Here is a 23,806-nt window from a genome sequence, read left to right as displayed (position 1 = left end):
GACTGGGGAGACGATATTTCGTTTCATGAACGGAAGTGACAAATGAAGTGTTCCTGATTTGGACCCAGCTCTTAACAGGCACTGAGCAGCACCTTCACTGCTTTTCTCCACTGTTTAAAGACTTAATGTTGACAACTAGTTGCAACTCTAGGAGCTCTCCTCCAGACATCTCCCTCAGTATGCTCCATCACTCCCGCTTTTTGTTTTTCCTATGCAGAAGGCCATGTGACTCAACTCGTTGCTTCTTCTCTGCCTGTCTACAGCTATCCATAAGCCCATCCATCAGCCGCTGCCCACACCGCACTTCCACACTGACATGTCAATCACTCAGACTTTCAGCAAAACCTTAACCTGGCGCTGTGCTCAACTCGTAGTAACAGAATTACATCTTACAAAGTAAATGCCAAGCACGCTTAAGTGCCCCGAACCCCACTGGTGTGTGTAGTTCAATATAACTACACAAGGCTGTAAAGTCAGCATATGAAGGGGCAATGTGTGTGTGTTTCCTATAAATATTTAGTGAAAAAAAAACACACACACGCAACAGAGGAACTTGGATGACACCAACATTTTTTTAATTTAAACATTCATACATCAGATCAATAAAATCAAATTTCATTAAAAAAAAGAAAAGAAAAAGGAAGGCCTTCTAAGTTATCTATTTGTACATATAAAAAACACAAGATAGAAATGAATTGTGACACATGCCATGTTTATCCATTACTGGTCCTTTTCACACTAAGTGATTGCTGTGGACCGCCCTATGAGAAGCAGCTTTCCATAAGAAACTGAAGGGGAAGGCTGCATGAGCTCTACTGAACCACGGGTCTGCACCTCAACTGTTTCATCACCCATCAAACAGGAATGAAAGAACAGGATCGCCCTTTTGTCACCCTTCTGCTACCACTGGTTGGTTTCATGAGTCCTATTACAAAGAGGGAGATGAGATGATGGAATAGTGAAGCCTTTGAAAAACCAAAATAAGACTTGTTCTGCCCAAACCACATCTATAACGCTGATGAAGGCAAACTTTCTGTGCCTTCTGTGCTGCTATGTTGCTACTCTGGTTCTTACAATGCTCCAAATAAAAAAAAAAAGGGGGGGGGATACAAATTCTAGAAAGAAACAGGAAAAAGAAACAAAAACACAGGATGGCATGGGTGCGCTGTGACCAGAGGAAGTTGAAGTGTCCGTTGCAGTGCTGATGTGTGGTGGAAGATGCACTGGCATGGCTTCTGGCTACCTCAGCATGGGGCCGTTCACATGGGGTAGTTCAGCACCACGTCCTGCTTGGCCAGCTCCAACAACATAGGATCGTCGAAGAACTTACTGATGCTTACATCCTCGCTAAGACCCTGTCGGGGAAACAGACAAAAAAAACAACAACATGTAAAACACTGAATTTCTAGGACGTCTGAGGTTGGGTTCACACCTCCAGCCTGGTTCTTTGGTCCGCACCAACTGGTGAAAAAATTATCTTGTTGAATTTTGATTTTGGCCCGAGTTGGGTTAACATTGTCTTTTCTTGCAAATGAATCACGGATCAGTCTGACCAACTGATAACTAATTTCATTGGTTAGATTTGGTGACAGTGTATCCTGCTGAGTACTTCAGGATCTAAAGACATGCAAAAATGACTGCTGGAAAAAAAATGACTGCTGGGATTTGTTCTTGTATTGTTAACGTTACAAACGGAGTGGCCAGGCATCCTGCGTCATGTTGTACTGCACAACATTTTGACCCTTTCTCAACCTAGCCATCCCACACATTAGACGATGTCCCACAGTTTGAAACACAATAACGAAATTACATGTTTCTTTATTTAAACATTAAATGATTGATTTGATATTATCCAATAATACTCTCTGGTACTCTCTGTTTAAACATGTCTGCTCTCTCATACAGCAGTCTGATTGGTGTGAAACTGACAAGCTCTTCAGCCAAAAAAAAATACAGTTAAAATATCTGAAAGCAGCTCATCCACCATTAGTCATGCCTATATTGATTCATTTTCTGAACTGTTTTTCAAGCATATTATAAGTTGTCAAGATATAAATGTGTCAAGTTATGGCCAATATGCATTTTATCAAAACTCAATTCCTTTTTACACTGGTAAGCTGTAAAGAGCGGACACCATAAATCTGTCCCACATGGTCTCGCAAAGGCTTACCGTTTGTCAAGTCAAGTCAATTTTATTTGTATAGCCCAAAATCACAAATTACAAATTTGTCTCAGTGGGCTTCACAGCAACACAACATCCTGTCCTTAGATCTTCACATTGGATACGGAACAACACCCTAAAAAAAAAAACCTCTAACAGGAAGAAAAATATGAAGAAACCTCAGGGAGAGCAACAGAGGAGGGATCTCTCTCCCAAGACGGACAACGTGCAATGGATGTTGTGTTTACACAATTTACAGAATACAACATTGAAAGAAGATAACAGAATTATAATGGAATTATAAAATTGTTGAAGAATATGATGCACAGTATGCCAAGCAGTGGCCAGATGCCACCGGAACAGTCCAGGACCCAAGCCATGCGATCACCATCACCATGTTAAAAAAAAATTTTTTTCGCACATCTTAGTGAGAGAAGGATATAACATTGAAACAGGATAACAAAATTATATGGATTTATAATATATATAAGAAAAAAATACGAAGAGGGGGATGCCAAGCAGCATCACGCACACAGAAAAAGAGAAAGGAGAAGACATCATTCAGAGAGAGAAAAGACACAACTAAAAACGAATAAGTATATTAAAGGGACAGCTCAGTTTGGACGATTTGGAGACAAAGCAAGAGAGGCAAGATTGAGATGGTTTGGACATGTGTGGAGGACAGATGCTGGGTATATTGGGAGAAGGATGTTGAATATGGAGCTGCCAGGGAAGAGGAAAAGAGGAAGGCCAAAGAGGAGGTTTATGGATGTGGTGAGGGAAGAAATGCAGGTGGCTGGTGTGACAGAGGAAGATGCAGAGACAGGAAAAGGTGGAAACGGATGATCCGATGTGGCAACCCCTAATGGGAGCAGCCAAAAGTAGTAGTAGTAGAAAAGACAATTACACAACTTACAGAATACAACATTGAAAGGATAACAGATTATAATGGAATTATAACATATATGAAGAATATGAGGAGGATGCCAAGCAGTGTCCAGACGCCACCGGAACAGCCCAGGACCTGAACCACATGACCACCATCATCATGTAGACCTGACAGGAGGACAGACTACACATGCACACAGGGGAGACTCACATCACACCATTCACATACACAGGAGAAGATAAAGGAAAAGACATCATTCAGAGAGAGAGAAAAGGCATGTGAGAGAAGAGAACAGTTTGCAGTAGTCAATAATCTATACTCTATAAACTTGTCAGCAGAACAGTGGTTGGTAAATTCATTGAAACGAGAAACCGACCCGCCATGCAGTACAGGTTGTGAAGCACTCAATTTAAAGGCAATTAATAGTATGTTAACGCAAAAAGATGAGTTTTAAGTTTGGATTTAAATAACTCAACAGACTCTGATTGTCTGATGACAGCAGGCAGGTTATTCCACAAGAACGGGGACAGATAGGGAAAGACCCTGCCACCAGCTGACTTCTTCTTAACTTTGGGTACACACAGGAGCCCTGTATTATGAGAGCGAAGAGCTCGAGATGGAATGTACGGTTTAAGGAGATCAGACAGGTAAGATGGGGCAAGCCCATTTAGGATTTTATAAGTCAGTAGAAGCAACTTGAAGTCTGATCTAACATGGATAGAAAGCCAGGGAAGGGAGGCAAGAATTGGTGTAATATGGTTAAACTTCCTAGATTTAGTTAGGATTCTAGCAGCAGCATTCTGAACCATCTGAAGACTTTTAGTACCAGAATGTGGCAGACCTGAAAACAGAACATTACAGTAATTAAGTATGGATGAAACAAATGCATGTATTAGAGTCTGTGTGTTAGCCATGGACAGGAAACACCGATTTTTAGCTATGTTACATAAGTGAAAAAAAGGCAGTCTTGGTGATTTCTTTAATGTGCTTATCAAAAGAAAGGCTAGGAAAACACCAAAATTTTCGGCTGCCATACTTTGTGTGATCACAGAGTTGTTGAATGTTATTGTTACTTGATCAAATTGGTGTCTGCGTCTCATGCTACACACTACCACCATCTCAGTTTTAACCGAATTTAAACGCAGGAAACATAGTGACATCAACTTTTTCACAGCCAAGCAGGCCTCTAAGTTAGTCATTTGAGTTTGATCATCAGCCCTTATAGGCACATACAGCTGAGTATCATCCGCATAGCAATGTAAATTTATTCCATGACTGCGTATAATTTGGCCAAGAAGTGAAATATAAAGAGAGAAAAGTAGAGGCCCAAGAACTGAGCCCTGACTTATTTAATGTCAGAGAATTTCAATGTGTCCTTCTAGATAAGTAGGATTTAAGCCAAGAGAGAGAGAGCTAAACCAGAGACACAAAAATTACAAATTCAATCCGTCTAATAGTATACAGTGATTGATGGTGTCAAAGGCTGCACTGAGGTCCAACAGTAGAAGCACAGAGGTGAAGTCTGAGTCCATAGCTAGTAAAAGATTGTTCACCACTCTGGTCAGAGCAGTTTCAGTGGAGCGACAGGGCCTGAAAGCTGACTAAAAAGGTTCATATAGATGGTTTTCTTCTATATGGGCCGAAAGTTGTTGATACACAACTCTCTCTAGTACTTTAGAAAAGAATGGAAGTTTAGAGACTGGTTGGTAGTTATTAAGAGAACCTGGATCGAGGTGCGTTTTTTTTTTTTTAAAGTAGCGGTTTAACCACAGCTGTCTTGAAACTGCTTGGAACAATGCCGGTAGTAAGTGATAAATTAACAATGTCTAGCATTGTAGGTCGCAGAAAAGGGCAGAGGCCTTTAAAAAGTTTTGCTGGTACGGGGTCAAGGCAATTGGTTTAGAAACTGACATGAACTTAGTCAAAGTATCAAGAGTGATAGTCTCAAAAGCTGTAATAACTGGGACTGTCAGAGACTCATTGTATAGATATGAATTTGGTCAGACAGGATCTGCAGGAGTAGCTGGAGTTGAAGAACTAATTGTGTTTATGATCTCATCAACCTAATTGCAGAAAAGTCTAGAAACCCATGGGCCGTGAATTTTGCCATTGACATTCTCCTGCAGGCCCGCTTAAGAGCACGTGTCTCATCATTAAACCAGGGTGTAGGTCTCTTTAGTCACCTAGCTCTGGTAGTGAGAGGTGCAACTGGATCAAGGACACTAGAGAGGGCCACATTTAAGACACTAGTGAGATTTTCAACAGAGTCTGTCTCTACAATGAATGGAGCCAAGACTTCAGGCAGCTGCTGGCCAAGTGCAGCTACAGTGGACAGACCAATGTGGCGAGTGATAATTACATCTGTGCTGAAATTAACAGGACAGGCCACTAATGCTTCAAATTAAATGAGGAAATGATCTGACACAGCAGATGTGGTTGGCAAGGCAGTCAGATCAGAAACAGCTATCCCTTTAGATAAAATCAAATCAAGGGTGTTACCACTGTAATGAGTCGACTGTTGAACAAACTGAGCAAACCCCATAAGTATCAACAAGCACCAAAAAGGCTTCACTTAGAGGATGATCAGCCTTATTCGGATGAACATTGAAATCACCAAGAATTAGATTCTTATCAGAATGAGTAACAACGAGGCGTCTGGGTAGCGTAGTGGTCTATTCCATTGCCTACCAACACGGGATCGCCGGGTCAAATCCCCGTGTTACCTCCGGCTTGGTCGGGCGTCCCTACAGACACAATTGGCCATGTCTACGGGTGGGAAGTTGGATGTGGGTATTTGTGCTGGTCGCTGCACTAGCACCTCATCTGGTCTGTCGGGGCGCCCCCCCCCAGGATCGGCAGAGAGGGGGTGGAGCAGCAACCAGGGACGGCTCAAAAAGAGCGGGGTACAGATTCAATTGGGGAGAAAAAGGGGGAAAATTGAAAAAAAAGAACGAGTAACAACACAGGATCACCAGATCAAATCCCCGTGTTACCTCCAGCTTGGTCGGTTATCCCTACAGAGACAATTCAACATGTCTGCGGGTGGGAGGCCAGATGTGGATGTGTGTCCTGGTCGGTCGCTGCACTAGTGCCTCCTCTGGTCGGTCGGGGTTGCCTGTTCAGAGGGAGGGGGAACTGGGGGGAATAGCGTGATCCTCCCACACACCACATCCACCTGGTGAAACTCCTCAATGTCAGGTGGAAAGAAGTGGCTGGTGACTCCACATGTATTGGAGGAGGCATGTGGTAGTCTGCAGCCCTCCCTGGAACGGCAGAGGCGGTGGAGCAGTGACCGGGACAGCTTGGAAGAGTGGGGTAATTGGCCAAGTACAATCGGGGAGAGAAAGAGGGGAAAAATTATTTTTTTTAAAAAGAATGCGTAACAAGACCTGAGATGAATTCTCCAAATTATACCAAGAAAAATAGTGAGTAAGGGCCAGGAGGTCCATCAGAGTATAGAGGGATATGGACATAGAATAAGAGCCTCAAAAAATTGAAATTTAGATTCAAGTTTAGAAGTTAAATTGAAAATAGACTTAAGTATTAAGGCCCCCCCACCCTGTTTATTTGCCCGAGCTACGTGAGATTTAGTACAATTCATTTCTTAACTATTCTAAATTCTGATTCTTTGAGGTGCAAGGTCAAAACAGGCCACATGCTTATTTCACAGAAAATTTTTTTTTTCAAAAACCTTTATAAAAGTCATATTTATATTCACAATTGACTTCATACAGTTTACGGAACCTGTAAATTACTTTCAAACAGTTTCATTTGGTTGCTGTTATTAAACGATATGATTCAATAATAATCTATTCATTCTTTTCTCATTCACTGTACTGTACTGTAACTATAACACTTCAAACTGTTGAAATGACAACACGGCAACAGTTTAAAAACCAATTAATTTACAGCTTAGGGAGCTGCAGCCCATGTGGGTTTTGATGAGAGAGAAACAGGTACGCCTGTCTAACGTAGATCTACGAAAAAACACTGTATAGGCACAACTTTAACACATTTTTAGCAACACAATAAAGTATTGCTAGTGTGCTGCCTCACAGTTAAGAATAAGAAAAACGCTATTTAATTTTCACTTTCCTGATGGCGACGAGGTGCTTGCCGTCAGCTGAGGGCTGACTGAGGAGGACGAGGCATGTGAGGGAAAGGGTGACCGGCGCAACATGTCAAACACTGTACACTCACTGATTTGTGTACCATGCTGGCGAAGATGTTTTTGTCGTGTTAGTAGTGCATTCTCTTGCACGAAACAAGTTTGGCACAAGTATTGTGCTGTCCCAACCTCTCATTTTTTCGAACAAAATGAAGCCACGCTTTTGAGCTTTTTTTTCGGTCGATGATGGCACATGGCTCTACCCAGACTTGTGTGCTCAGTACTCATATTGATCTTCCCACAAAACAAAAAGTATCACTTAGCGCAGCGTCATCCAGTATAGAAAGAGCATCAGTGTGGAGCTTAGGAGATAGGAAGATATGCGTGCATTCAACTCGCATGACTACAAGCGCAGCCACAATGATGGACAAGCAGGTCCTGGTACTGAAACTGAAACTAGCATGAGTGAAACCTGTATAGGAACTGACAAGCAGAATTCAAATTAAAATTTCTTAATGATGCCACTGGAATCATAATTTTGGAACCGACTAACTTGGAACCGGTTCTCGATGCCCAACCCCACAAATGAGGGGGAAAGCGTAAATCTCTGTCCATATAAAAATACACGTTATGGTTATTAGCCAAGTAAAAGCATGTGATGTTTTGGTCATTCAAGGTTTCATCAAATATTAAATCACAGTGATTGGACATTGCAAACAAAAGCACAAAAACATGGACAGATGATGAGGCAAAATCCTTCATTTTCAGAAAATCCTGCTGTTAATTTTTTCATGGTTTCCTGACTTTGGTACTGGTAGCATTCACACCACAAACGAACTGCATCTCAGTTCACTTGGAAGCAGACCGAGACCCAACTTTTCAGGCGGTCTTGGTATGGTTGTTTGAGCTGTACCAGAGTTCAAGTGACTTCACACCTGCCCAAACAAACTCATTAAATGGAGAAATGCACCAGAGCTCGTTTCAACTGCAACACACGTTAGGTGTGAACAAGACCTGACACAAACAGAAAAGAGTGCACAGGAACAAAATGTTAAGAGCTCACCTTGCGCCTGCGGGTCTTGATCATGAACTCTCTCGCCAGGTGAGGGGCTGGCTGTGGCTCCAGAGGCCGGATCACAATGCTCTTGTCAAGGGGGTCACCGGGCACGATCTACAAGAAAACAAGCATCAGTCATGTCATGGGGGGAGCACTTAATTGGCAGCAAGACTACAACATAAGATGTAACGAGTCAGATTTGAGGGTCAAACTGATCAAGAGGATACTTCTTCTAGAATGCATCTCCTTCAGCAAATACCTGAATCATTTGCAAGTCTTTCCTTTTGTTGCAGAGTCAGGAGCACTTTTACCAACATGATGAGAATAAGTGACATAGTAAGAATAATAATAAGATAATAATAATAATGATTAATCCAGAAGAAGAAATTACACTTGAAATTACATAGCCTTTAAAACTGCATAGACTCGACTACGGAACGTCCGAGTTGGTTGGCCAGGTTATATCTATTTTCGAGTTTTTCGTTTATCTTGTGTTCAGGGATACTTTCAGATTTTTTTTCTTTTTAAACAGTACAACAGCAAGTGAAATTGAATTAATCGACTGGATAGGCTCAGTTGTAGGGGAGTGAGGGGTGCAACTGTTGGTTGCTTTCTGAAGCAAATAGCTAACACAAAGGCTACCGAGATGCTAAATACTGTCGCTGCAATTTTGAAAAACAAATTAAGCTGGTTGATTTATTCCTTTTTTAACAATATTGAGTCGAGGGGCCAATCGGTGAGGGGTTTTGCTGAGTGAGTAACGTAGCAAAACCCGGTAGATAAATTGGCCATTTACTGGTCTTATAAACTGAAGCAGCCCTGTGATGGGCTGGCAGCCTGTTCAAGGTGTCCCCCGCCTGCCGCCCAATGACTGCTGAGATAGGCTCCAGCATCCCCGCGACCCTGAGAGCAGGATAAGCAGTTTGGATAATATGGATGGATGGATAATAATAATAATAAAAATAAGGGACATAATAAGTGACAATAAGTTACTTTCCCTCCTTCAGTTTGTGACCAGCACTACATCTATGCATAATAAGCTTAGAGAATAGGCTTCTAAAATTATTTCTTAAATCTGTTATCTTGATGACTAGCCTTTCACCTCCAATGTGTCATGGATGAATGATACACATCTATAGATGGGACAGTGGAAGGATTGGTTGGAGAATGTTTACTATGGTCCAGAAAGGAGATGTGTGACTTTAGATGAGTTTTTTTTTTTTTAAATTGTTTTAAAGGCCAGACCTAGCCTCCGCACAAGAGAAGTAATGCAGTAGAACAAATTAAAACAACTCAACCAGAAGGAAAATTTTATATTTGACATCAAACCATTAAAATTACAATACTGGCAATACATGATCGAAATTTAAAAAGCGGTGTAAACACTGCCTTTCCCTCAGCTTGCAGTGGAACATTTTCCTCGTAGTTTGGGACAGTCCAGTCAATGTTCAGTAACAGAAAAATGCTGGAACTCAGAAAACTACAACATAGACCCAGCTACTTATCCTGGATCTTTGCCGTTGAAAGAGATGAGGAGAGAAGATATAGGCATTGGGTAGAGCACCTGGAGGTAGATTTCTGGGAGTAAGGGTACATTTTCTGTTTGGGAACTGACATCACTACCCTGGAGAAGCTCATATAAATACTAACACATTCCACTGCTCAACACAAAGCATTGTATCAGCCTGATGACATCCCAAGTCTGACACGAGGGAATCGTTTTGTTTACAAAAACAGGCTGGAATACACTAGATCATATGAAAGCTATAAATTGTTAAAATGACTGATGTTCTTTTTTACAGGGAAAAGGAAACATGCTGTGAAAACCAAATGACTCATGCCAAAGTTATAATCCAGAAAGAATTGCAAACTCTGCCAGATGTAAACTATTGCAGTTTTACTGAGGCTATTTACCAGTCATTAAGGACTGTATGGAAGGGGATATTATATATTTCACACACACAGACACACACACACGCACGCGTGATATATCTGATGTCCTGTCTTGCGTTTACCCTAAGAACACTGGGAAAGTCCTTGGCAGTCTGGATAATGTGGCAGTAATTCGGTGAATTTTAGTCTTTTCGAATGATTCAGTAGAAAGATGTTGAACCAAGCAAATCATTTTTACTTCCAGCAAATAATGGGTAAAAGCAATCTGCTCAATGAAGTCTTAATTTTCATTGACACGCCGTAAAGAGGGGTGACACATTAACACCCACTTCAGACAAAAGGAGGGGAAAGACAGAGATGGGCACACCACATATTACTTGCTGACTCAACACTCGTGTACATCAGAAGTAATTTAGCAAGAGCGACACACGAGGACAGAGTTGGTCACAATGCAAGCTGCTTTGATTTTGTGAATGTGTGCGAAAATTAGAGATACCATAGTGCCATTAATTTGAAGGGCCCACATTATGTATTCACACAAATGCACACAAAGAATGTACCTGCCAGTGGTGGAACACAGACAGAGCGAAGGCCTGTCCTTGAGTATGTGTGCGAAGGTCAGTCTCAAAGCCAAATGAATCAATAGCAGGGATGAAAGCCTTGATGGTGTAGAGAGGAGACCCTGGGATGGGGGCATCCTGGGTAACATGGCCTCTGTCATGTGGAAAATAGCAAAACAAGATCATATGTATATCACAAAACTAATCAGTTTAAGCATTATCAGCGCTTGAAGCTCAACTTTTGAAGCCTAACAGAAAGTTGGGTAACACAAGTTCATTCCTTGGATTTTGTGCCTGAGGTGAACACCCCCCCCCAAAAAAAGAAAAGGATAACAACTGCAGACAAACCTTCTTCGAGCCAGAACTGTGTAGACAGCAGACACACAATCGGCTGGAGCCTGCACCTCCACAAAGTAATAGGGCTCCATCAGCCTGGGAGTGGCCTGGGGGATAAGGAACCACAACTGTTACACAGTTGACTATACACACACACACCACGCGCTATATATATATATATATATATATATATATATAGTTGTTGTTTTTTTCCAGAAACCGTCAGCGGTGTTTATAAAAGTGCACCCAAAAAAAAATATATATATATATATATATATATATATATATAGTGCATCCGGAAAGTATTCACACCCCTTCACTTTCCCCACATTTTGTTATGTTACAGCCTTATTCCAAAATGGATTAAATTCCTTTTTTTTCCTCATCAATCTACATACAATACCCCATAAGGACAAAGCGAAAAAGGTTTTGTAGAAATTTTTGCAAACTTATTAAAAATAAAAAACTGAAATATTGCATGTACATAAGTATTCACAACCATCAGTGGTGTTGATAAAAGTGCTCAACAAATGAGGAACGGAATATTAATATAGACGTAGGAAAAATTAAAAGTTAAAAATTGAATTAAATGAATTATATTAACTTAATTCAAGAGTTGGACCCTTTAGTCGACTGGTTAATGTAGTCGCCTGTGGTGCGGGAGACCCGGGTTCCGTTCCAGCTGCGGCGGTTCCCGGGCTGCCCCCCCGAATTCGTTACATTGGTGTCAGAAGTGGGTGAGAGGGTCCATCATTAAATGAATGAATGAATTAAAGTTTCCACCCCCCCCCCCACATCTATCTGACTATATATATATATATATATATATATATATATTGGGGGTGGGACGATACTGGATAGAATGCCGAATCATTTGATACGGTCTTCATGGTTCGAGATGCTCCCCATTTTGCGAGATTGTGTGTTCTGGTGTTAACACTAGAACGACCAGGGTTCACTCCTACCTAAAATGACCATGGGCTGTCAAAATGACCGCCGATTTTTAAACTCTATATTTTGTCAAGATAAATACCCAATTGAGAAATCAATGCATTATATATGTTAGTATGTCTGTTAGGAAACGACTGACACCAAAATTAACGTTTTAACAACTTTAATACTGTAGCAAATTTAGGAGGCAGCTGGGAATCTGTCATAGCCGGGATGCAAACCCGGATCGCCTGCACCACAGGCGACTGTGCTAACCAGTCGACTAAAGGGTCCCACCCGTTAGCCAACAGGCAAGCGAGTCTACACATCCATGATCATTACAATACTATTTTTCAAACAATTTAAAATGGCCGCTGTGCAACGCCTGTAAATACTGCAACACCTCTGTGGTAGCCATGGTGCATCTGAAACGGTGGCTGTACCCAGACATGTTGGAAATATTACCTGAAAAACAAAGCGGGAAACACATATTGCTGATCTAACAAACGTAACAAGGCCTATAAAATGTGAAATGTAAAAAAAAGAACTGAATGTTGCAAAGGAAATGATGTGACCAACACATGTCATAAATAATGACATGAAGCACATGATGACGCGCTAATTACTCGTGATCATTTTGACCGCTCATGGTTGTTTTAGGCAGAACTTATAACTTTTTTTTGTGCAATTGATCTAAAACCCATTTTAATGCAAATAATTGCAATTTTAGGAGCATTCAGGGAGCAGCAGGTCTGTATCTTTTTTCCCCCACAAAGTTATTAAACTTTGAAAATCCAAAACGCCTTGGTCTTTCTAGTAGTTTTTAAAGTTTAAAGTTTTAAAGTAAAGCAATTGTGTTACACAAGAAAAGATTGCACAAAGTATTACGAGTTATTACCAGTATTACGTTTGAATACATGCCTTGATAATGCCAAAACGTTGGGCCTAATTCTTAAAATAAATGAAAAATTGAGAACTGCAATGGTGTTTTGTCCCTTGCTTATCAAGGCATCCACTGTATCGTACTGAATCCAAATCATGAGCCCTGAATCATGAGACATATCGAACAGTGAGATTTGTGTATCGCCCCGCCCCTAATACACAGTTAGGTCTGGAAGTATTTGGACAGTTACACAATATTTGTAATTTCGCCCCTGTACACCACCACAGTGGATTTGACATGAAGTATTTGAGATATGATTGAAGAGTAGACTTTCAGCTTTAATTTAAGGGGTTGGATAAAAATATGGCGTCAACTGTTCAGGAATTACAGCCATGGATATACAGGGTCACCCCATTTTCGAGGCTCAAAAGTAACCCGAAAAACAAACATAACTATGATTAAAACAATTATATTGAATGTTTGGAGGAAAATCCTTTGCAGTCAAAGAGTGTCTGTGACTTCACTAGATGTTGGGAATGTGTTTGTCTTCATTAGGGAAGGAATTCTGTGATCATCCACTGTAGATGTGTTCTGTGGTCTTCCAAGCCTTTTGGTGTTGCTGAGCTTGCCAGTGCATTCTCTTTTTAACAATGTACCAAAATGTTGATTTGGCCACTCCTGAAGTGTTAACTATGCATCTGATAGATTTCCTTTGCTTTTTCAGCCTAATGATGGCCTCCATCACTTGTATTGACACCTCTATGGACTTCATGTTGAGAGTTCCGATGAACAGCTACCAAATGCAAATGTAAATACTTGGAATGAACTCCAGACCTTTTATCTGCTTAATTTGTCATGGAATAATGATGGTAAAGGTCTTACTTGCCCATGAAACCACTTGTTAGTCAAGTGTCCAATTACTTTTGATCCTCTGAAAATGGGGTGACCATACATAAAACTGGCTGTAATTCCTGAACAGTTGGCTATACAACCATGTATAGCCAACTTGGCAGCTGATGAGTGTGTGACGCACGAAACAGGCTTGTACAGCTATATATTAAAGTTTTTTTCCATGCCCGGGTACAGTAGCGGTCTATTCCATTGCCTACCAACGGGATCGCTGGGTTGAATCCCCGTGTTACCTCCGGCCTGGTCGGGCATCCCTACAGACACAATTGGCCGAGTCTGCGGGTGGGAAGTTGGATGTGGGTATTTGTCCTGGTCGCTGCACTAGCAACTCCTCTGGTCGGTTAGAGCGCCCCCCGGTTTGGCAGAGGGGGTGGAGCAGTGACCAGGACGGCTCAAAAAGAGCGGGGTAATTGGCCAGATGGGGGAGAAAGGGGGGAAATTAAAAAAAAAATTAAATTAAAAAATGTTTTCCCTACATCTTACTTAATATTCCGCTCCTCATTTGTTGAGCACCTTTATCAACACTACTGACGGTTTCCGGGAAAAAAAAGAAGAAAAAAAAAACACTATATATACATATATACTACAGCTATACCATGTCATGTTGATGCCAGGACTTATAACGACCATGGGTGCACTAATGAAAGGGCAAACAGATGAAGATGAGGAAAGCGGCCAAAAAGCCGAGAGGAATGTTATCACACTGCAATTAAAAAGAGGGCATGTCAGCAGAATCCATGACTGTAATCAAGGTAATGGAACATTAAAGAAGGCAAGGATGAAAGGGAAAGTTGTAGGGGGAAAAAGGAGATGTAATGGAGGCGGGGGGAAGGGACAATAAGGGGTGAGCTCACCATGAGGAAAGCAGAGTAGACCACTCTCCTGGCTGTTGGGATGACCTGGCCTCCTCCTCTGTGGAGAGGCTCCTGAGCAATCACTGCATCTAGGATCTTAAACTTGACGTTGCGGATGGCTGAGGAGAACAGTGAGGCTTCATTAAGGGTGCGTCTATAAGTACACTTTTTCAACATACTGTAACTGGGAAATTGGGCTAATCCTTAAAATGTAAATGTAGGTAGCTAGCTGCTTGAAACATCTTTCTTTTTTTAGATTCGACACAACTGCAGTAACTAGTTTTGGAATTTAATTCAGTTTTTTAAATGAACTATACAAACTTAATTGAGCATATCAAGTGCTTGCAGATGTGTACACTAGGGCAGAGGTGTGTGTATGTGTGTTTGTTTGTGTGTACTGTGGTTTTTAGTGGCAGAAGTGAGCACTTACGCTCATCACACAGAGGCCCTTCCCTGGTGCCCCACTGGAACCCTTGGACAATGCTGTCTTTGACTGAGCCTAGCAGAGCCTTATCCACCTACATATGAAACAAAAAGTAAAACACACATGGAGAGTAAATTAGGAGAGCTGTGGTCCCATTCTGTCCAACAGCAAAAGGTTGGTTTCCCACAGGCCACAATCACTCTATCAATCACGCTGTGGGTGTGGCTCAAAACCTCCTCTCTTACAATCCACACTCACACAAACACAACCCACTAATAATACAATATACGTCCCCCAATCCATCTTGTGAGGAACGTGGTTCACACTAAACCTCATTCGTACACATCCTGGAGACGGTCACTTTCCAGCTTTATAAAAACAGGCGTCACGTTCAAATCCCCGTGTTACCTCCAGCTTGGTCGGACGTCCCTACAGACACAATTGACCATGTCTGCGGGTGGGAAGCCGGATGTGGGTATGTGTCCTGGTCGCTGCTCTAGAGCCTCCTCTGGTCAGTCGGGGCGCCTGTTTGGGGGGGAGGGGGAACTGGGGGGAATAACATGATCCTCCCATGCGCTACATCCCCATGGCAAAACTCCTCATTGTCAGGTGAAAAGAAGTGGCTGGCAACTCCACATGTATCAGAGGACGCATGTGGTAGTCTGCAGCCCGCCTCGGTGGAGCAACGACTGGGACAGCTTGGAAAATAGGGTAATTGGCCAAGTACAATTGAGGAGAAAAAAGGGGGGTTACAAAAAAAGACAAAAAAAAAAAAACAGGTGTCAGGTTGAATTATGTGACCACCATGGTGGATGACAAGACACTCAGGCTGCCACTGAACTTTCATATCAAAACGTTTGACCTGGCTTGATTTTAACCCAGGACCTTTTGCTTTTGGTGAATTTTTAACCGATTGTCTAACCCAGTTTATTTCCATGGTCAACTGTCCAGGACAGGTCAAAATGGGCGGTAGAATGGAGAAACGCCTCAAGCTTACATCAAGAGACTGAAAACAGCTAGCCAAGTCATACTGGTAATTCATGAAGTTTAAAGATTAATTAAATCTTACTAACTATAAACCCCAGAGTTTAGGGAGTTTGCTGACATCTACAGGGTTAAAAGCCACGTAAAGGTTAAAACATGGCAGGCTAGTCTTGGTACGCTGTGATGTTAGCATAGCAGGATAAACACAGCTGCATATAATACCATTAATAATGACTTTGTTTGATTTGGTTGTACCAGTACATCTATTAGCATTGACAGACAGACAGAGCCAGCACTAACAATTATCAATATTCACTCATTTATTCATCTTCAGCCACTTCTCCGGGGTCGGGTCGCGGTGGCAGCAAGCTAAGTAGGGCACTCCACACGTCCCTCTCCCCAGCAACGCCCTCCAGCTCCTCCTGGGGGATCCCAAGGCATTCCCCAACCAGATTGGACATATAGTCCCTCCAGCGAGTTCTAGGTCTACCCCGGGGTCTCCTCCCGGTTGGACGTGTCTGGAAAACCTCCAAAGGAAGGCGCCCAGGAGGCATCCTAATCAGGTGCCTGAACCACCTCAACTGGCTCCTTTCGACGCAAAGGAGCAGTGGCTCTACTCCGAGCTCCCTCCAGATGTCCGAGCTCCTCACCCTAAGGCTGACCCAGACATCCTACGGAGGAAATGCATTTCCGCCGCTTGTATCTACAAACTTACCCTTTCGGTCACTAACGAAACCTCATGACCATAGGTGAGGGCTGGAACGAAGATTGACTGGTAAATTGAAAGCTTTGCCTTCCGGCTCAACTCCCTCTTCACCACAACGGTCCAGTACAACACCTGCATTACTGCTGATGCTGCACCAATTCGCCTGTCAATCTCCCGCTCCAGCCTACTCTCTATCATGAACAAGACCCCGAGATACTTGAACTCCTTCACTTAAGGAAACAACTCATCCCCAACCCGGAGAAGGCAATCCACCATTTTTCGGTAGAGAACCATGGCCTCATACTTGGAGGTGCTGACTCTCATCCCAGCCATTTCACACTCAGCTGCAAACTGCCCCAGGGTGCGCTGGAGTTCGCGTTCTGATGAAGCCAACAAAGCCACATCATCTGCAAAGAACAGATATGCAATTCTGAGGTTCCCAAAATGGACACACTCCTCACCTTGGCTGTGCCTTGAGATCCTATCCATGAATATCACAAACAGAATAGGAGACAAGGGACAACCTTGGCAGAGTCCGACACCCACCGAAAACGTGTTCTCGGCAATTATCAATAGTACTGTTTTAACCTTTACATGGTTTTTAACTTGTAGATGTCAGCAAATGCACTACAATGGTCGAACCAAGTCATTCCCAAATTGCCCCTAATGCCCTGAACCCCAATAAGAAGCCCACGAGCAAGGTCCAGCCCGTGAGAGCCAAATGTCTGGCCCACGCCGACCCATTGGCACTAATGCACCTGTCATAATTTGTGACATAAAGTGTGCAACATATGAAATAAAGTGTGTTTGTTCTACTTTATTGTGACCTCACCCCACACCGTACACTTGACCTATGCCGTAGATCGCGCGTTGACGTAAGATTGACATGCTTGATTTCCATGCAGACCATAGCTGTCTGCAAAGTGGCACGTCAATAATATGCATGCTGCCAGTTTTAATGCCAACTACCCTACAAAATCAGATCACCGCCAACAAAAATAGCAAATATAACATCATACAAGCACTCCTTTTCTACTATCTATAAATCAACGTCAGCACAAGAGAATGCAACAGCTGCACCATTGCATGTTTCATGGAACCTTGCTAAAGCTAAGAAGCCATTCACTGATGCCGAGTTGATTAAAAAGTGTACAATTGATTTGCTTGGTGAAGTTTTAAGTCCTGATGGGAAAAACAAGAAAACGGTTGTGCAGCTATTAAAGCAGGTGCCATTGTCGGCTAACACGGCAAGAAGAAGAATAGAACTTTTAGCGGAGGAGTGTTTTTCCAATCTACTCACCAATTTGAAAAAAGCAGAAACCATATCACTAGCCATAGTCTTGTCCTGTGACGGAACTGATATGGAACAGCTATCTGTGTTCACAAGATTATTTGATGGGAAGATCTTTCGGGAAGAAGTGCTTTGTTTGCTTCCTCTGCCTGGGCACACAACTGTGGAAATCATCTTTAATGAATTAACACAGTTCTTTGAGATGAATGGTTTGGATGTGAGTCAAATTGTGTCCGTTGTAACCGATGGGGCTCCGTCAATGGTGGGACAACACAAGGGCTTGGTGAGCAGGCTTGCCGCTGTTAACCCAGCACTCTCAGCATTTCATTGCATTATTCACAAATCAGTGTTGTGCACTATAAACTATGTGGGGAAATGAAAGAGGCGATGGATACTGAGATGAGACAGGTAAATTTCATTCGTGAGAGTTCTAGTTTGCAACATCGCCTTTTCAGGGCATTGTTGGAGGAAATGTCAGCGGAACACAAGGAGCTTTTGCTGCATAATGATGTTCGCTGGCTGAGCATAAGGCTGTGTTGGAGAGGGTGTGCAAACTGCATGATGAGCTTGTGTCATTTTTATCCGGACTGCAGAGCCAAAAAGCCCAAGAATATCAGAGGTTTTTAAGTGACAATAAGGTGATGGCTTATGTTCTTTTTTGTATGACATGTCTCATCTAAACCGCCTCAATCTGCAATTACAAGGCAAGAACCACACTGTTGCAGACATGTACGAGGTGGTGGAAGCTTTCCAGTTAAAGCTGAATCTTTTGTAGAGAGACATTGATGGGAGAAAGTTGCACTTTCCACGTCTGCAGGAGCACTGCGAGAAGAACGAAATGCGGGAGGATCCAGCGATGAAGGATTTCATGACGAGTCTGGTAGAAAACTTCAAGGAACAGTTTGAAAGCTCCCCTAAACTCTCAGGTAACATCCTCTTCTTAATGAGACAGATGTTCTCCGTTTTGGCTGACAGCCAGTGGACTGCAGAGGCCAAAAGGCCGGTACCTTCCATACAGAGGGCAACTCTTCAGATGGAGGTCTTGGAGATGGGAACATCTGATTTGCTCAAAGCACAACACAAAGATGTTTGGGTGAGTGACTTTTGGATCAACGTAGTTCCCCAAGCTTGATTCAAAACCATGAGAGCTATTGCAATGCTCCTACTCACAAGGTTCCCCTCCACATACATATGTGATCATCGTTTTCTTCAATGAACTCGATCAAGAACCAGAAAAGAAACAGACTCTCCAATGCACATCTTGGCCAGTTCCTCAGGCTTGCCACAACAGCATACAGGCCAGATATCAGAAGGTTTGCATCATCCCGTCACTTTCACTCTCACTGATTGGTGAATGAACATGCATTTATTTTTGTCCACTTGTCCATAATTATATGGTTGGTTTGGGACATATTTTAAGAGTGCATTTTTTTCTCGTGTGACCCTCAACACAGGCTTTAAAGTGATACTGACATCAAAATTTGAAAATTCCTATTGACAGGCTATGTTCCGAGTTGGAATGTGACCACGGAGAAATTCAGTGGCCAAAACAGCGCATCTGCAGCCACTCGAGAGAGATCTGTGATTGACTGTAGATGGTGTCCAAAGACAAATTGTGCCGGTGAATATGTAGACACCAGTCAATTTGCATATAGGGTTACACAGCCTCTATACTACGTATGAGAGCTGTTGATAACTGGATCCATGTCAAACATCACCGCGCTACCGCTCATGTTTAAAACCCTAAAATAAAAACTTTATATCCACGTATCTGTGTGTTATTGTTGTTTGTAACAGATTCTGAGTTATGAAGTCAAAATACTCACTGAATTGTGATATTAATCGACGTTTATTGGTCAGTTATCATGTCAGCGGACATGAACGGTAGCGGTAGCGCGGGGACGTCAGGAAGACAGTAGCCAATAGCTTTGAATTCATAAAACCACATCTATTTTCGGTTATGATTCAAACTCCAAATGTTAAAAAATGTGTTCATAAAGGGCATGTCAGTCTCTCTTTAAGAATCCCAGGCCTGCCGCTCTGATGGCCGAGCGGCATAAACCACCGTTCTTGCAATCCGCTCGTCATGTGGCTGGGAGGTTCGTATCCCAGACTCGCCGTAACCGGTCACGGCCAGAGCATCCACGGGGTAAGGCATTCATTAGACCACCCTTACCCGAGGGATAGTGGGTGTAGATTGGTGTAGTGTTCGTTCTCCAATGACCCCTCTGGCCCGTCCGGGCGCCTGCAGCCAAGCAACCGAAAGCATTCTCCCTACGTCTCCTTCGCAGCTTGAAGGAAATGCAATCCATGCGAGGCTTCAGCGTGTAAAATAGCAAGAGCAGCCGACACAAGTTTGAAGGAAGCTGGTGTAACGACTATCTCCTTCTTGTGGAAACGTGAGCCAGAGGAATTATTCGACAAGAGTTCCGGCCATATGCCATTGGGTTATTCGGGTGGGATAAGAGGAAAAACTAGAAATAAATTTAAAAGAAGAATCCCAGGCCTAAATTATTACTATTACTACTACTACTAATAATAATAATAATAATAATAATCGTAATAGCAGCAACAACATCTGCAAAAAAAAAAAAAAAATACCTGACGTTGTGGCCCTTGGCTTGGCAAGCATGACATGATTTGGCCCTTGGGGAAAACTAATTGGGGAACCCTGCCCTAGGGGGAGGGGGGCTGAAATATTTTACATTTTGAAAAAGATGCCAGACTGAAAAAGTTTGAAACCACTGCCTTAAATAAGCCCAGCTTTCTTTTACATCTAGTTACCAACACAGAATACTTGTAATCTGCCTTGCAGTATCAAAGAAATGTGTCATTCTAAACATTTGGTGTAGACCTTGGCAAGCTACTATTACTACTTTCGGCTGCTCCCGTTAGGGGTCGCCACGGCGGATCATCCATTTCCATTTCTTCCTGTTAGTAGCAAACTGATAGTCAATATTTCTTCACAGTGACAGAGCAGGTGTCCAAGAGTCAGTCACTCTGAGTTCACAAACACCTAGCTCAGGTAGCGGACCACCCAAAAAATAAACTCAACATTATCTTAAATTTCACCAAAGACAAAAAATTTGGCCTGATTTTCCATTGATCCCATGCCTTCCCAGCTGGTCCGTTATCTCACCTCAGAAGGCAGGGTGTCATCAACTAGGATGTTGGGTCCCGTGGTGTCGGGACCGAAAGCCCAGATGGACCTAGCAGCCAGTAAATCCCAGTCATACTTGGTCTGGAAAAACTCTCCCAGCTTCTTCCTGTGGGAAAGGAATGGGACAGTGACTTCTTGGAAAAAAGCAAGATTATATTAATGGGTTGCTTATTGCAGCAACTGATTAATGGGGGGCGGTGGGGTTAATGGTGGAGGGGAGGGGTTGGATGAATGATGTGTGAATTATGTCACTGCTTGGGGTTTGTTGCCCCATGTTAGTGACAGCCGGCCCACATGGATGACATGATTAGTCAATAACAGACATTTATTTATAGAGTATGTAGTTAACAAAACCTTCATAAAGCTTAAGAGTGTAAAAGCAAGGGTGGAGGGTTCACCTCTATAATGAACAGTCAAATCAATGTCTGATGTTCTAATGCATGGTTAAACTGAATTTAAAATGACCACACAATGTTAGGCATAAATACACACACCTTCCAAATCTGTGGTATCCTAAAGATTTTTAGGAGGCGACTAATAGATGATTTGTATTAAACTTGAAATTTGGCAAACTTTTGTTCTTTCCATTAGTTCTTAAAAGATTGACTAAAATAATAATACTCCCACACGTCAGTTGGACTTCAGGGAGGAAAGGAAGTGGAACACAGTCTGGACTGGTATACAAGCCAAATGAACAGAAGGGCCAAAAAGACCCAAATAAAAGCCTTCTGTTCTGAAATTGTGGCAACATGTATCTCAGTTCTATAACTGTAAAATAGAAAACAACAGAAAAATCCAAATACCGTATTTCCCAGACTATAAGTCGTTGTTTGGAATATAAGTCGCAGAACCAGCCAGACGAGTACAAAAAAAAAAAAAAAGCAACTTATACGATGTAATTTTCAGATGAATACGTTGCATTTCAACTAAGGCCATTAGATGGCACTGTTTGGTCTTGTGACTAAATTGAAAATACTGAACCACCATATAAATGCGACTTACACACGAAACGACTTGTTTTTTGTTTTTGTTTTTTCCTCGCAAAAACTCCCCATATGTGATAACTGGTAGAAAATTGGATAACACACCTATGGATCTTTTAAAAAAAAACATTACCTACCCAATTATTTGTCTAAATGAAAAACACTAAAATACAAATAAAACCAAACGATAAAATTATTAATTGAAACAAAAATACAAAGCACTTTTCTAAAGCAAAAGTTTACTGTAATTGCCAGTGCAGACGATAAACAGGCAGTGACGGTCGATTGGAAAGATGATAGAAACTGTCCAGTTTCAGTGCATTTCAATGACCTCAGACATGACACTGTATCATCACTCAGTTTCTGATGTATTGAAAAAGCTTCCCTTCCAGATAGCGGGGTAAACACTGAAGATCTCCTTAATCGAGGGGAAGGGGGTTATAATAAGTCTACCAAGTTCTTTTTTGCACACTAGTGTAATTTATGAGAGCTGTATTAAGTTAAAAGCTTAATCCTATGTAGTGCAATATTGGTTAAGGTTTTATGTTGTCTCCTATTTTTATATATGGGCATTATAACAATGTTCACGGCACTGTTAAATGAAACAAATGAGTGTCATACATGTTGAATGGATTTTGACCTACATAACAGCCAGACGACTGTGCAAATAGGCAGAAGTATAGACAATTAGATCTTTAGCTATATCAGACATATCTTAATATTCCGCTCCTAATTTGTTGAGCACTTTTATCAACACCATTGATGGTTTCCAGAAAGGAAATGATATATATATAAAATCCAGTGACTCAAGTAATTCTTTAATTGACAGAACAAGCCTGTTTCATGCCATAAGCAATCACCAGCTGTCATGCTTATGGCATAAAGAATTTACTTTACTCATTGGATTATTCTGCTCCTTATTTGTTGAGCACTTTCCCTACCATTGAGTGTTTCTTTCAACAAAGTTATATACACTACCGTTCAAAAGTTTGGGATCACCCAAACAATTTTGTGTTTTCCATGAAAAGTCACACTTATTCACCACCATATGTTGTGAAATGAATAGAAAATAGAGTCAAGACATTGACAAGGTTAGAAATAATGATTTGTATTTGAAATAAGATTTTTTTTACATCAAACTTTGCTTTCGTCAAAGAATCCTCCATTTGCAGCAATTACAGCATTGCAGACCTTTGGCATTCTAGCTGTTAATTTGTTGAGGTAATCTGGAGAAATTGCACCCCACGCTTCCAGAAGCAGCTCCCACAAGTTGGATTGGTTGGATGGGCACTTCTTTGAGCAGATTGAGTTTCTGGAGCATCACATTTGTGGGGTCAATTAAACGCTCATAATGGCCAGAAAAAGAGAACTTTCATCTGAAACTCGACAGTCTATTCTTGTTCTTAGAAATGAAGGCTATTCCATGCGAGAAATTGCTAAGAAATTGAAGATTTCCTACACCGGTGTGTACTACTCCCTTCAGAGGACAGCACAAACAGGCTCTAACCAGAGTAGAAAAAGAAGTGGGAGGCCGCGTTGCACAACTGAGCAAGAAGATAAGTACATTAGAGTCTCTAGTTTGAGAAACAGACGCCTCACAGGTCCCCAACTGGCATCTTCATTAAATAGTACCTGTTAGAGCCTGTTTGTGCTGTCCTCTGAAGGGAGTAGTACACAC

General features: G+C 42.0%; 1 protein-coding gene across 1 annotated transcript in view; it reads right to left on the bottom strand.

Annotated features, from left to right (window-relative positions):
* Nucleotides 1-561: 561 nt before the first annotated feature.
* The window catches only part of eftud2 (elongation factor Tu GTP binding domain containing 2), a 46,565-nt gene continuing 23,320 nt past the window's right edge, over nt 562-23,806 (bottom strand). The window contains exons 22-28 of the mRNA XM_056287408.1: nt 21,125-21,251; nt 15,011-15,098; nt 14,581-14,699; nt 11,017-11,111; nt 10,669-10,822; nt 8,222-8,329; nt 562-1,355 (exon numbers count right to left, since the gene is read on the bottom strand). Of these exons, the coding sequence (XP_056143383.1) occupies nt 1,260-1,355; nt 8,222-8,329; nt 10,669-10,822; nt 11,017-11,111; nt 14,581-14,699; nt 15,011-15,098; nt 21,125-21,251 (787 nt within the window). The 3' untranslated portion in view covers nt 562-1,259. The remainder of the gene's footprint in view (nt 1,356-8,221; nt 8,330-10,668; nt 10,823-11,016; nt 11,112-14,580; nt 14,700-15,010; nt 15,099-21,124; nt 21,252-23,806) is intronic.

This window comes from Lampris incognitus, chromosome 10 (genome assembly GCF_029633865.1).
Source record: "Lampris incognitus isolate fLamInc1 chromosome 10, fLamInc1.hap2, whole genome shotgun sequence".
In the NCBI taxonomy this organism is placed as follows: Eukaryota; Metazoa; Chordata; class Actinopteri; order Lampriformes; family Lampridae; genus Lampris; species Lampris incognitus.
Note: the sequence above shows the minus strand (reverse complement) of the source record. Positions and strands in the feature narration are given on the sequence as shown.